This window comes from Vulpes lagopus, chromosome 3 (genome assembly GCF_018345385.1).
Source record: "Vulpes lagopus strain Blue_001 chromosome 3, ASM1834538v1, whole genome shotgun sequence".
Lineage (NCBI taxonomy): Eukaryota > Metazoa > Chordata > Mammalia > Carnivora > Canidae > Vulpes > Vulpes lagopus.
The window spans coordinates 114,582,823-114,598,846 of record NC_054826.1 but is presented as its reverse complement, the minus strand read 5'-3'; the positions used below and the strand labels follow the sequence as shown (position 1 = coordinate 114,598,846).

The following is a 16,024-nucleotide window of genomic DNA, read 5'->3' as shown; positions in this document are numbered from 1 at the left end:
TCTTATTATTAGGAGTATAAATTGTTGTAAATTTTTGGAGGAACATTTGGCAATTTGGCCAAAATTTTAAATTATATTTTCCTTTGACAGAACAATTCCACATCTAAGAATTAACCCTATAAAAATACCTGCTTTCCATTGATGATGTATATATAATGATGCTCCTAGCAGCATTATTTGTAATAATGAAAAGTGGGAAACAACTTAAACACCCACTAAGGGTAAACTAGTTAAATAATTGTGGCATATCATATATGTAGCAGCCTTGAAAGATATCCAAGATTCAACACCTAGGATGGTTCCTGTCACACAGTAGGCTCTCAATAAATGTGAACAAATGAATAAAGAATCAAAAGTAACTTGTTGTAATCTTTATTTTGTTCATTCATTCAACAAGTATTCTTTGGGAATATGATGGTGAGCATAAACAGGCCCAGACAATTTCCTTCACATAACACAGTCATTAATTCTTCAAATTTCAAGTAAGGATAAAACTGGTAGGAATTATGAAGAAAAAGAATAAAACTGATGGCAATTATGAAGAAAAAAGGACATCCAAATCATACTTGGATGTTTTGATGTGGTCTAGGAGATCTAATATAAATAAATTACTGGTGTATTATATACATGTTAGTAAATACATTGAAATACAGTGGTTATGGGATTAAATGTGACTTACACTCTTTATATAAGATAGGTCTGTATTATTTGTAAGTTTCTCATAATAGCATGTATGCATAATATTATGTATCAGACAAAGCTCTAAATGTGTATATCCTAAATCTGAATAAATAGTCTACATACCATGTTGGTGTTCCTCAAAGTGTTTGGGGAAGAAGAATGAATTTGCATGCTTGCTTGAGAGGGAAGCAAAGTTGTAGAGCTCAAGCTATTATGGTGGGCAGAATTCTAAGATGGTTCCAAGGATTTCCACTCCCTACTCCACATACCTCCTAGTTATGCAATCAAACACAAATCTAGGCATTGCTGTCAAGGGATTTTCCAGATATAATTAAAGTTTGTCATCAGTTGACTTAAGTTATGAAGATCCTTGTAAGTGGCTCTGATCTAATCAAGGGAGTCTTTAAAGACATTAAAGCAGAAGAAACTCTTGTTCACCTTGAAGTAGCAAATAACCGTGTGTGAACTGTCCATAACAAGGACCTGAAGGTGGCCTCTAGGAGCTGAGAGTCCCACCAACAAAAAGAAAATGGGAACTTCAGACCTACAGCCACAAGACTGGATCCTGCCAATAACCAATGATTTTAGAAGACCCAACTCTCAGATGAGATCACAGCCACACCTTGATTTGAGCCTGATGAGATCCTGCCCCATATCTGGACTCCTGACTCACAGGAACTGTGAAATAATAAATGTGTGTTTTTTTAAGTTGCTAAGTTTGTGGTAATCTGTTACATAGCATTAGAAAACTAATATAAATAGTATTGGGAATCAAGATGGCTTGCAACCTACGGCCTGACATACTGGTCCCCACCCTGATACCTAGCAGTTAAAAAAAAAAAGTCAAGAGATGTTTCACTGACAAGGAACCAGGTAGCAGAACAAAACATGTATCCAATACAATTTTATTCATTCTATCAAAACCATCTTGCCCAGAAACTGTTTTTCCTCATTGCTCCAAAGCAATCGTGCATTTGCCATTAAAACATTAACTTTCCCAGAAATGTTTTTACCACTGTTTCTTTCAGGGATGTAACTAATATAGCCCATGGGCATTTCTGTCTCCCACTGAGCATTAGTTCTTGTTACCCTGCAGAACTTGTATGGAATATTCTTTGCATTAGGCTCTCCCAATAGGTTGACTGTCAGCAGTCTTGAAACCTGACAATCATTCTCTACCTCACTGCACATTAGAATCAGCTGGAAAACTTTAAAAATACTGATTCCCAGGCCCCCCCCCAACCCTAGACCCATTAAATCAGAATTTCTGGAGTTGGGTTCAGACTTTGGTATTTTCAAAAAGCTCCCCAGTGATTCTCATGTGCAGCCAAATAGGAAGCTACTGGAGTTTACAGCAAAACTACTCCCACTTGTACATACAAGTCACATGGGATCTCATTAAAATACAGGTTCAAATTCAGAAGGTCTAGGTTGGACTTGATGTGTTGCATGTCTAACTCACCAGGGATGCCGACACTGCTGGTTCTTGGGCATACTTTGAGTAGCAAGGTCTTTATGGGATTGCTCTTCCAGATGCATACCCCAATCAGGCCACCCTACCTTCATGCTCGTCCTCATGACTTCAAGAGACAGCTCATCTCTTTGTCACTTTTATTCTGTCCTCCCACCATGTTCTCTTCTTACTTCCCCCCACTCCCTTCTTTGTAGCTACTGGTGTCTTCTCTTAGCTTCCCTCCCATTCTCTTCCTCCTTTTATTCCATGTAGTTATAACTTGGGGGTAAAATCTAAAGTTGCACCTTCTTGGCAAAAGATTCTGAAACTCTTACATAAAGTCTTGACTCTGTCATGTAAGAGAACAATATTTATTTATTTATTTATTTATTCATTCATTCAAAAAGGTGGTTTCATTAAAGCACAAGGATGGTAAGTAGAAAGAGCTACTGCCTCTTACACATTTTAAAGAAGGTGGTTCACAATAATTATTAACCTATGATAGCCAGTTGTTTTCATTTCTATAAACCATCAACCAAAATAAAATTTAAGAATTTTTTATTCAGAGGAAAGGAAATTGCATCACAAACTGCATGTAGAATTGAGGATTTTTTTCCCCCACTCCCTTTAGAGTATGAAGCTGAGCTGCCTCCCTTTCCAGAGGGATATAAATTCAAACAAGAAGCAATGATTACTGTGAGTATCACCCAGGCCTCAACCTAAAAAGAAAGGCTCTTATGTGAGAACAGTGGTGATGTCATGAGTTGGGAAGGTGGGAAAGGGGAGGCACTGGAATTAAAACCAGAAATTGGGGCCAGTCCTAGCTCTACTACTACTACTGGTGTGTCTTAAAAGGCATCTTATAACCAGTCTGAGCCTTGTTTTCCACATCTGTTAAGTGGAACAGATAATCTTTGAGTGACTTACGGGACCTCTGGGACTCAAATGTGATCCTGGATGAGAAAGGTCTTTACAAAGGAGTCAACATATGTCCATGTTGGGAACAGTTGGGGATAGAGTGCATTTCTCTATGTATACCAGTGTGGGCAAGGTAGAGACTGTACTAAAAGGGCCAAGGACGAGGCAGCCAGGAAGGGGGTGGCTTTGGGCAGTATACTTAGAGTAAAATAGGGACTTAATGGAGTTTAAAGTAAGGGACAAAAACTCTAAGAGACTCAGGGACTTGATCGGGGTCACTGGGATGGGATCAAGTCTAAGTCTCTAAACTTCCAGTAGGTTATTGCAGCAGCCACTATTCTTGTGTCAAAGAAATTTCTTGGCCTGTGATTGCTCTTTTTTCATAGCATCCTGTTCTTGCTCTATAGATGTAATGCTTCTCCAAATTTCTCTGCAGATACCAATTACAGTTCCCTCCCCTGAATTGTCTGTGCTTCTTCCAGAACTTGTTGTTCTTTGTAGATCTTGATCTTTGTCTTTTGTGCTGTTGATGTTCTTTATCTGTGTAGACAACTTTGGTTATTTATTCAAAATTTAAAATGGGGGTCTGAATGGATTTTCCTATGTAGCTGGTATGATTTTCTTCTACTATTGTACATGTGGATTTGTCTTCTGGATGAGTCTCTTTGATGAGTAGAAACATTAACTAGGAGCTCATGGGGAGTAATTGTATACTGGAAGACTTTTCTTCAGGGTTTGCAGACAGCCTCCAAATCAACAGTGAGGTTTTGTTGTTGTTGATGTTGTTGTTTTTTCCTTTTGGCTACCTACCTGGATAGCAAATCATTGGAGTCATTGGAAAGGAGGGAGAACTGGATATAAAATGCTGGTGGGAATGGAGTTTTATGTACATTGAGAAGGGCAGAAGCAGGAGGAGGGGGAATGTAGACAGGCCAGTGGACTCTCAGCCAGATTTTTACTTAACCCTTCCTGTTTATCATTCCCATCCTCTGAGGAATTGAACCCCTAAGAATTGAAGCCTTTTGGAGTTCTGATGGGAAGAGGCACTCCCATCCTCTGGGGCAGTTTCCTCCTGTGAATCCTGGGCTGCCATTCCCTCTCTTTCTTATTTAATAACAGGTTTTATTCCTGTTTCTTTTGGAAATGTTTGCAAATCTTCTATCCATCAATGATTCTCCTGCTCTTTTCTCTATTAGGGCCCTATTCCTTGATTGTCATTTATTGGTGTCTCAGAAGGGAAGAGGGACAAAGATTTGTACTCATTATGCCCCTTGAACCTGAAGTTAATAAAAAATTTTATCCTTTGTTAGTTTAACTATTTGCATGAATTGATTCCCTCCCCAACCCCTCCCCCCAATCAGGTTTCACCATTAGAGGAAGCAGTTCTCCATGGCTTCAATACAGAGCACCTTTATTCAGTTCCTCATTTGACCATGGACTCGCATGTACCCTGTCCTCAAGTTCAGTTGGAAACAATCGATCCAAAAACATGTAAGTAAGGAGGTGAGATTTTTGTCTTTTATAGTTTGAAGCTTGTAACATTGTAAGACCACAGTATGAGGATGGGATAGACAGAACTCAGGGAGACCACAAAAATATGAAATAATTATGCTCTTGTTTTAATTTGTACTTTATTTTTTATTTTTAAAATATGTATCATAATTTTATTTTATTTTTTAAATATTTTAATTTTTTAAATATAAGTAGGCTCCATGCCCAACGTGGGGCTTAAACTCACAACCCTGAGATCAAGAGTCACATGTTCTACTGACTAAGCCAGCCAGGCACTCCTTAATTTTTATTTTTAGGAGAAGTGCCTTTATTCTACTGGTTTGTCCTTAAGGTTGAAATATAATAAGGATGATAAATAGCAGCAAGTATACCTTGATTCTACATTAAAACCAAAGGGGGGGTTGTAAAAAGTGGGTGAAAGTATCTCGTTGGCCTGTTTTGTGGGTTGAAGTCAGAGGTATAGGCTTTCTACGTCTTCTCCCTGGGCCCACTTCCTCTAGCCCTGCCTGGTGCCTGACCTCTCCTGCCACTTTATTCTGTCCTCTCTGCTAGTGTGCTTTGGGCCTTGGCAACCATTTACCACCATTATTGTGGCCACAGGCCCCGTGAATTGTCCCTACCCTGCTCCTCTCCGGCCATGTTGCTACTACACTTCCCTTGCTTATGTTCCCTCCAGCCACACTGGCCTCCTTGCCTGAAGCCCTGGCCCTGTGCAGGACCCTGTTAACTCCTCACCAGTCCTCAGAGGCTCAAAAAGATATTTTAAGAGTCCTTAATAATACAGCCCAACTCAGCCTTCTGGAGTAAAATACAACATTTAAGGCCATGTTATTTTACCAACAGTATCTTTTTTTGGTTTAGAAACAAACATTTCTCCCAGATTCATTTGGGCCATTTGGGATTTTCAGTGGGATATTTTTTGGTTTGATTTAGGTTCCCCCAAGGAATATTTAGAAACATTCATCTTTCCAGTTCTGCTTCCTGGAATGGCTAGCCTGCTTCACCAAGCAAAGAAAGAAAAATGTTTCGAGGTCAGTTTCTCTGTGGGGTTTCTTTATTTCTAAATGCCCAGTAATTCATTTTTATCAGGTGGTACCTCATTATCTCAGTACCATCAAGTGGTCGTTCTCAAAACAATCCCTTTGGGAGGGAGAGCTGTATTTTGGTCACTCACACAACTCTAGCCATGACATCTAGTGCATTCACATACACTGCCATTTGTCTGGCCACTTGGCTCCAGAGAGGTTTTCCACCTTCTTGGCCTCCCTGCCTGCTCTTCTCCTGGGTAATTGGCATCTACTAGGTTTATTGGCTCCCATTGACTGTACATGCAGATGAAAGCTCTCCTCATATTTTATCTGACTCTGGATTGTTCTTCCCACCTCTAGCCTCTCCATGCTCTACTTTGTGCCCAATACCATACGTGTAGCTTGTTTTAGGAGAGCCTGACCCACCGGGAGTGCTTGCTAAGCACTGGTCATAGTTACACTACAGCTAGTATTTTGTGTGAATGGAGTTCCAATCCCTGTGGACCCTCCTGTAAATATCCCCATGGAAGCTCCCTCTTTTCTACAGTTGACAGGATACTTTGTGTGTTTGTGTGTTGGGTGGGTGTGTTGTTCCCTGTACAGTTTTGAATCCTAGAATTTTGGACTGCCACGAAGAGAGAAGAGAGTAAAATAGCAACAATATATAATATTGACCAAGTGCTTGTTCTTTGCTGGGAGCTTTGCTAGGTGCTGTGCCATTCAAACAGGCCTCTGAGATTCCTTCTATTAGTGTCATCTGCATTTTACAGATGAGAAAACAGAAGAACAAAGAGATTCAGAAATGTGGTCAAGATGAATTTTCAGAATTAGGATTCAGATCCAGGTTATAATTCACAATGATACTTTAAAAATTGCCAGTAACTGCAGTGCAAACCTCAATCAGCTTGAACATCCCAGGGTGTTTAGAGCATTCACAGCGAATGTATCAGCTGTTTGGTTGCCTTCAGCAGAGTCTCTCTCTGAGAAGTACATACAGCCAGTATGGTGCTTTTATATACTGAGGAGACACTCATAGCCTAGAAAATCCTAATTTCATCCCTCCTAAACAATGGAAGCTGGAGGCTGTCCTCTAAATAGCTCCAGGAAATACTGATTTTTAAAAAAATCCGTATCTGTTTTCTGAAGAACAGATTTGTTACTTGCCATAGGTTATAAAATCTGAAGTGTTTCCACTTCTTATATTTTTTCGTTTGCTCATTTGGCTTCTCCTGAGGGCTTAATTTCTGTCTCCTATTCATAACTGACCTTCCCCTCCTCTGTGTGATGTTAACAGGTGCAAAGTGCAGCCAAGTGGAATGGTAGTGAGGCCAGGGGCCAGAGAGCAGACCCCTTAGCCTGACCCTGCCATTGTCAGGTGGCTTTGCCTCTCGGGCTTCAGGTCCTGCTGCTAAATGAGGGAGACCAGATAGTCCTGCAAGTCACATTTCAGGGATCTTTCTTTTTAACCTTACTGTGGGCCAAAGTATATACAGCGCATCGGGCCTTTTATTAGACTTAACAAAGGATGGGACACAATGATTAAACAATGAAATGAGCACAGTAGAATTACCTATGTTTGAATATGTGTAAAGAATATCTGTAGACGAATTAAGTTGCCCAAATTCAGTTCTTTCAACAAATATTTATTAAATCCTACTGTGTGATTACTGGGCCAGACTCTAGGAATGGATGCTGAGACCCTAGGAATGGATGCAGACCCACCAGCAATGGCCCTGTCTGAAAGAAAACCACAAATGAGCAGTAAATCCTTTGGTAGCTGAAGGGTTTTTTGTTTTGTTTTGTTTTTATTTTTCTCTTTTTGTATCTGTTCTCTGAAATAAGAATGTACATAGGGGAAAAACAAGAATGAATCTAGGTGCTGGGAATGCACATCTACAATTAGTGCAGCAATGTTCAACTGTGCAAATCTTAGTCTAATTTCTTCAGCTATTATTCTTCTAATTTATACCCTTTCAGAGGACACAAAAATCAGCCAAAAGAGCAGCAATTAAGATTTTACATTGAGGGTTATATATCTCATGTTTGCCCATAAATAATTTTGTAATGAGGGGGCTAGAAACAGTTTCCAGCCTCCAGGCAATGATAAAATGCTTTTAAAGAATCAGAGAAATTTCTATTTGTATTAGAGATTAATGAGGCATCCTTATGCCAACTCATATTTCATCTTTGACATCCTGCAGATGAGCTGCCGCTGGGACTAAATGAAACCAGTCTAAACATCAAATGCCGCAGGGTGCTTGAATGGAGCATTAAAGTTTAAATGTTGTAATGAACGATCAAGGAATGTAGAAAATGTGGGTTCTTAAAACTGTTAGCTTGCAAAAATTGATAAACTTTTAAGGCAGCCAGACACACTGGAGTCCAAAATCCTGCTCAACTGCTTCCTTGCAGCGGGACCCTAAGTGATCTGTGAGCCTGTTTTATCCCCTATTAAAGAGATGGGCAGAACAAAAAAAGGCTGGGAGGTGGGGGGGGCAGGGAGAAGTGAGGGGGCAGGGGGATGGGAGGTTGCAGAGGTTTTCCTGTTACTGGGAGGATGAAGGGTATTATTTAATGATGTTCAGTGGCACCAAGGAAGGTTAGCATCCTACCCTGCCTTCTCTCAGGCTTTGCCCAGAAGCTCAGTAATTTGAATACTACAAATATGCAAGTTGGGTGGATTACCATTAACTTCTTTCATTTCCTAATTTAGGATTTCTTAATTAAATCTGATTCCCTCCTTTTTCACCCCCTGGTCATGTAGTCTTTTGTGGGTTATTTTTGAAGGCTTGAAAATTACATCAACATTTGTCAGACCCAAGAGGAGCTCCTCTTATCCAGATCTGCACAACAGATTTGCATTTTCTCAATTCAGCTGTTCCTCACATCCTGTCAGTGGGAATAGATGCTTAAACTGAATGATAACCAGCCTCCAGCCAAAATTACATAACTGTATTCTTATCTATCACCCACAACTGAACTCACATCCAAATGACTCTTAAACAGCAGCATAATTCATTGTTTATTGGGGCCATTCAAATTATATCTTGAAACAGCATTTATATTAGGTCGCTCAAAAAATAATTGCTGATTTGTATTTTCTCCTTAACATGCTGACTTATATTTCCTTGCTTTCATTATTTTTTGTTTTGTTTTATGATGTAGCTCCAGCAGTGCCTGGGACGGGGTAGGAACCCACTAAATATTTGTTAGATGAATGAATATGTTTCCTCAAAAGTCAAAGCCAACTTTTAAGATAGCAGTTAAGTTATGGGAGTGCTTGTCAGTTTGCCCTGGCTATTACATGCAAGAGGTAATTTACCAACTGTATCTACAATGCCTGGACTTACTGCCTCTGGAGGTAGGTAGACTATGGGGAGGCTGCCCCTAGAGCTAGAGCTGAGAAAGGGCACAGTCCTTTACAATTGAAGGGACTCCTAGCAGAGGAGAGCCAGAGTTGAGCCAGAAGCTGAAACTGAAGAATAGTAGTTTCTCAGCACTTCAGGGGCCTTACTTTGTGCCAGACATTGTTCTAAGCATTTGATCTGCAGAAACCCATTTCATCTTCCCAGCAACCTCTGCTGCTCTGGGCGCTCTTATTTCAGTCTTATGGATGAGGACCATGTAGTGGCAGGGTTAATCAACAAGCTCAGGGGAACAGCTTGTAAGTGGTGGAGTCAAGATTCAAGGTGAGCACTACTCTGCTTCCTGAATCTAGGACTTCGACACAAGACTGCGCTGGTGGTCAGTCCAATGGCTTGCCAGAAGCACAGGCCACGTTCTGTTAGGAAAGATCAGTTTGGAAGCTGTGGAGAAAAGGAGTGAGAAGCGAGGCAGATCTGGGGCAGCCACCCAGACCAGGCCCCCATGCAGGCCTCTTGGGGCAAAATCATTTATTTAGCCTGTCCTTGGAGTACCGTGACACTCCAAGGAAAACTAGAGGGAATAAAGCAGAAGGGGGGCGGGAAGAGCAATAAGGGGCACCTAATTAGTATGCCATAGAGCACCTGGCCAATTAGAGACACACACACACACACACACACACACACACACACACGAATGAGGCAGTCTATGTGGTGATACATGGTCCAGTGGTTCAGAGCCCAGCTGCCAGAAACAGGCTGACTTTGCTTCCAACCTGACTCTGCGCCAGACAAGCTGTGTAAACTTGATGATTTTGATTTTGATTAATTCATAATTCAATTCCTTTATTCATGTCATTCTAAATATTATGAATTGAACTCTGGTGAATTTCATAAATAAAGCTCCTAATCCAATGGTTTGTTCCTTGTTAGATATTTTAATCTCCTAAATGCTCAGAATAAAATTCAGCCTATTGAATAAGCAGATATTTCTCTAGTTGTTAATTTTTGGAGGAGATTACAAATGGGAAACTAAACCTTAAGTGAATGATTTCCATGAATTATCTCAGCCTTAATATTAGATGAAGACCCTGTACGTTTCCTGAGATGAATTTAACAAATGAAATGGATTTATTTAATCCTTTCCCAGATAGTTGTTTTCAACTATGTATAAAAAGGTTACAGGGGATCCCTGGGTGGTGTAGCGGTTTGGCGCCTGCCTTTGGCCCAGGGCGTGATCCTGGAGACCCGGGATCAAATCCCACGTCGGGCTCCCAGTGCATGGAGCCTGCTTCTCCCTCTGCCTGTGTCTCTGCCTCTCTCTCTCTCTCTCTCTCTCTCACTGTGTGCCTATCATTAAAAAAAAAAAAAAAAGGTTACAGAGAAGGGGCACCTGGGTGGCTCACTCAGTTAAGCATCTGCCTTTGGCTCAGATCATGATCTCAGGGTCCTGAGACTGAGCTCTGTTTCAGGTTCCCTGTTCAGCAGAGAGTCTGCTTCTCCTTCTCCCTCTGCATCTGTCCTACCTATTTCCCTCATGTATACACACTGTCTGTCTCTCTAAAATAAATTAGTAGGGACGCTTGGGTGGCTCAGTGGTTGAGCGTCTGCTCAGTCAGGTCGTGATCCTGGGGTCCTGGGATCAAGTCCTACATCCAACTCCCTGCAGGGAGCCTGCTTCTCCCTCTGCCTGTGTCTCTGCCAGTCTCTCTGTGTCTCTCATGAATAAATAAAATCTTTAAAAATAAATAAAAGTCTTAAAAAAAAAAGGTCACAGAAATGTCGGCAACATCTATAGGGCACTGAAGTGACCATCTATGAGAAAGTCAATGGACCTTTTAGTTTTGCTGGGAAATTAGCTGGGTGCTAGCAATATTTTATATTGTGTTAAACAAGGGTACTCTGTGAAAGATAAAGAATGGGAAATGATTACTTTATACAAATAGTTGGTAGAAGTACATCTGTGAATTGACAGTAGATATTGTACAGTCATTTCCTGGGTGTGTACTGACATATGCAGTACATAGACCAAGCCAAAGGTAAATGAATGTAGATGCTAGTATCTAAATCAGTTAGCCAATAAGCGAGAAATCACATGTATGTTGGGGGGAGAGATGAAAATCCAGAAGTCTTTGCTCCAAAATATTTTGGTAATTTTTGAAAATTTTGGTAATATTTGAAAACAAGTATGAATTACCTTTGTAATTATTTAAAAAAGAAAATTTAAATAACATTTTCAAACCCATATATTTGATTTGTCCCCCCATGTAGGTGGTTTTCTTTCTTTTTCATTTTCACTAACAAACTGAGTAAATCATCTCACTTCCACCTTTTTACCATTTGTTCGGTCTTTAATTTGTGGCACGTTGGCACTGAAATCCTCCGGTACAACTCTTCTTAAGTTTTCCTAATGACCCAGTACTGCCAAACTCAGTCACCTATTGAAGGGACAAAAAGGCAGCCAGTATGGCATGAGCAGAGCAAGTGAACGAGATGGGAAGTGAGGTCGGCAAGGTTGCTCTGCAGCAGCCACATCATGTAGGCCAGTAAAGGGTGTGAGTTTTATTTTAGGAGCAGTGGGACCTCAACAGAGCAGAGTGGTTCTCTACCCTCTTGGGCCCAATACTCCTTGTCATATTTTATAGAGCCCTCTTCATGGCCTGAAAGGAAATACTTAGATAATATTTGTTACCTATTTATCAGTTACCTGATTGCTATCTGATTGCTATGTTGCTGTATCATAAACTACCTGGAAACTTCACGGTCTAAAACAACGATTTATTATTTCTATGGGCTGACTGTTCTCTCATTTTCACCTTGATTTGTTCAGGTGACTGCTTTCAGTGGCGACAGGGCAGGGCTGGGAGTGCAAGCTGGCCTCATGTACGAGGCTGCAGCCTCTGCTGGTGTCTGCTAGACACTTCAGTCCTCCACCATATGCTTCTCATCCTCCAGGAGGCCAGCCTCATTCCTTTTATAGCCTGGTGGTTTCAGAGCAGCATTCCAAGAGGGCAAAGGCAGAAGTGTGAGGCCAGGGCTCTGGAACCCCCAACAACATCCTCTCCACCAGGATTCATGGATCAAAGCAATTTACAAAGCCAGCAACTCACAAAGCAACTCATAAGTAGGTGAAATATACTCCCTCTAGAAGTAGCAAAGTCACATTGCAAAGGGGCATGGACCTAGGAGGCATGATTAATTAGGTGCTTGTTAGCATAATAATCTATCACATCTATCTGTGCAATAATTTCAAATATATATATATATCATACATGCTATATATGATACTATGTATATGTATATACTATATATATGTATAGTGGCTGTTTATACTATAGCATAAAGGACAAATGCAATGAAAACCATTCATGATATAAGTAATACTTATTTAATTCTTTCATTTTATTTTTATTTCTTTATTTAATTCTTTTAAAGCTTAGGTAGAACTCACCAAAAGATATGAGTAGTCACTTGCTCGCACATGTACATAGATTCCCCATGATTATGACAGCTTCAAAAAGCAGACTGAATCACACATGATGCATCGTATACTGTAAGTGATGTCGCCCATGGTGACAGGATTTTTCTGAAATGCTGAGAAACTCTTAGGTTCTGAATAGAACAGTTTTCTCTCTGTATAGATTAGTTGCTTTCCAAAAATAAAAATATATTGAAATAATGTTTTTTTAAAAACCTGCCACCTTTGTATGTTAAATGGAGTTAGGTTCTAGACTCAGATGATTATAAATCAGTTTTTTAACCAAGTAGATATCCAGTGGGATATTTGAAAATATTTAGGATGCAGAACAATTTTTTATTGTGCAGGACCATCCTGCCCATTGCAGGGCATAGACTATCTCTGGTTCGGAAGTCTAAAATGGATCTGCAGGACTATGTTCCTTCTGGAGCCACCTTCCTTCCTTGCCTGGAGGCCATCTTCTGTCTTCAAAGACAGCAACAATATCACTTGGACCCCTGCTTCCATCATCATATCTCCTCCTTCTGCCTCCCCTATGATTACATTGTCCACCCCCCCCCCATAACCTCCCGATTGCAGGATTTTTATTTTGATCACATTTGCAAGGTTCTTTTGCCATGTAAGATAACATATCCACAGGATCTGGGGATTAGAATATGGACATTTTTGAGGGGCCATTTTTCAGCCACACCCAGCATATTTACACTGTTTTGTTCCTTTTTTTTTTTTAGGTTTATTTATTTATTTGAGAGAGAGAGAGAGAGAGAGAGAGAGAGAGAACGCACATGTGTGCATGAATGGGGAAAGGGGCAGAGGGAGAGAATCTTCAAACAGACTCCAAGCAGACTCTAGAGCCCAACATGGGGCTAGATCTCACTACCCATGAGATCATGATCTGAGCAGAAACCAAGGGTCAGACACTCAACCAACTGAGCCACTCAGGTGTCCCAACACTGTTTTTCTTAAGAGGAAAACGTCCAAAGAACTTCAGAGCCAGGAAGACACTGAAAGAGGCCTGAAATAACAAGGGGATACCAGGTGGTGGTGGGAACTATGACCATCAAGGAAGTTCATGCATTACAGGGGCAGCTGCTATGCTCATTTCCTGTGGCTAGTCACCATGCTGGAACATGGGATCAGTATGACCACATCTCCTGAGTTTCCAATAAAGCCCCCAATCCAGATTTTACCATGAACCATCCTAACTCTTACCTGTTGACAGTTTTTAAAAAGATAAAATACAGCATGCCAAACAATATCATTAAAACATTTTTTAAGAGCAAGGTGTTAAAATCAGGTAGAGCTGAGTTAAAATCTCAGATGAGCTCCTTACATGAATGACCTCATGTCACTGAGCCCCTGTTTTCTCATACATGGAAGAGGAATAATAATCCCTACCTCACTGGCTCATTCTGAGCATTAGGGTAGATCATGGGATTATAGCTTAGCACTGCACCTGGCACATAGCATGTGCTCAATAAATAGCTTGCTATAATTCTTTTTCTTAGGCCCTATTTTAAGCACATGCAGGATGACAACAGTGAATACCACAGTGGCCCTGATCTCAGGCCCCAAAACTGTTAATGTTCTGCTCCAGGCACTTTCCAACTCCTATTGATCTCTGCCTTTAGTTGCCTTGAACTTTATTCACAAATATGTCCTATATACTTGCAACATATATAAATTGTTGGTAAGCAAGTATTCAGACTACAAAGAATTATTATTATCAATAAGAAAAAAGAGAATAACACAACAGAACCATGAGGTAGAAAAATAGACAAAGGATATGATCAGGAAGTTCACAAAAGGGGAGACCCAGAGAGCCGAATCAAAAGATACTGAATGCCTCAGATCAGCAAAACATGTAAAAGTTTGGCAATATGAAGAATGGATGAAGCTGTGGAAAAGAATGGGCATGTTCTAATATACTACCCTCCTGGAGACAAATTTGGTGAAACCTAGTAAAATTGAAAAAATATATATATTCTATGACCTAAAACTTTCTAAATCCATACTATGGCTGGAAAAACTCTCAGTCTTTGCATACAAGGAGCTCTCAAGGACATTAAATGCAACATTTGTTGAAATATAAAGAAATGGAGATGATCTTAAAGTCCATTAAAAGGAAGTAGTATAAATAAAACTTTAAAAAAAAAGCTTTATTGAAGTATCATTTATATACCATAAAATCCACTCATTTTATTCAAGTGAGTATGGAAATTTTACCCAATTTACTAAAATCCACTCATTTTACCCTTGTTTATACATGGGTGAATGGATAAACAAAATGTGCTATATCCACACAATGGAATATTATTCAATCTTTAAAAGGAAGGAACTCTTGTCACATGCAACCACATGGATATACCTTGTGGACATTATCCTAGTGCAGTAAGCCAGTCATACACACACACACACACACACACACAGCTATTGAAATACAAAGTATGATTTATATGTATGATTCCACTTACATGAGGTACCTAGTGTGGCCAAATTCATAGAGACAGAAAGAGGCAGGGTTGTTGCCAGGGCCTACAGGGAGGAAGGAATGGGGATTTTTTTTTTATGATTTTATTTATTTATTCATGAGAGACACAGAGAGAGGCAGAGACATAGGCAGAGGAAGAAGCAGGCTCCATGCAGGGAGCCTGATGAGGGACTTGATCCCAGGACCACGGGATCACGCCCTGAGCCAAAGGCAGATGCTCAACAGCTGAGCCACCCAGGCATCCCAGAAGTGGAGAGTTTTATTTAATGGGTAGAGTTTCAGTTTTGCAATATGAGAGGAATTCTGGAGATGGGCTATAAAGCAATCTGAATGTGTTTAACACTACTGAACTATACACTAAAAAATTGTTAGGATGGTAAATATTATGTATATTTTACCACAATTTAAAAATTATTTTTAAAAAATCCACTCATTCTAACTGGAGCAAATTCACTGAGTTGTGCAGCCACAACCACAATCTAATTTTAGAACATTTCCATGACCCCCCCCCCAATCTCTAATAACTATTTCTGGTCACTCTTCATTTCTACCCCTACTCCCAGGCAATAGCTAATCTACTTTTTATCTCCACAGATTTATCTTTTCTGTACATTTCATGTAACTGGAATGACATAGTATATGGTCTTTTGCATCTGACTTATTTCACATAGTACAATGTGAGGTTCATCTGTGCTGTAGCATATAACAGTACTTCATTTTTACTGCTGAATAATATTCAATGGTATGAATATACCACATGTTGTTGTGGGTTGTTTCTACTTTTTGGCTATTATGGCTTGATGGGCTACTATGAACATTTGCAAATTAGTTTTGTATGGACATGTGTTTTCATTTCTCTTGGGTAGATTTTGAGTAGAGGAAACTGGATTTTTGTCTGATCTTGTTATGTTTGATTGAATATCATAGCATTGAAGTGGGTCCAGACAGAAGATCCCAATTTCACATTTTGTAAGTTAGTACCTAAATATGAAATATGGCACCAAGTTAAGGGCTATTTTTTTTAAAGATTTTATTTGTCTATTCATGAGAGACACAGAGAGAGAGGCAGAGACACAGACAGAGGGAGAAGCAGACTCCCTG

The 16,024-nt window shown here is 40.0% G+C and overlaps 1 protein-coding gene across 2 annotated transcripts in view; it reads left to right on the top strand.

The window, feature by feature from the left end:
• IQCK (IQ motif containing K) overlaps nt 1-16,024 on the top strand; it is a 129,818-nt gene that overhangs the window by 7,246 nt on the left and 106,548 nt on the right. For both annotated transcript variants that reach the window (XM_041748332.1, XM_041748331.1), the window contains exons 2-4: nt 2,766-2,830; nt 4,414-4,543; nt 5,498-5,595. In XM_041748332.1, the coding sequence (XP_041604266.1) occupies nt 2,766-2,830; nt 4,414-4,543; nt 5,498-5,595 (293 nt within the window). The remainder of the gene's footprint in view (nt 1-2,765; nt 2,831-4,413; nt 4,544-5,497; nt 5,596-16,024) is intronic.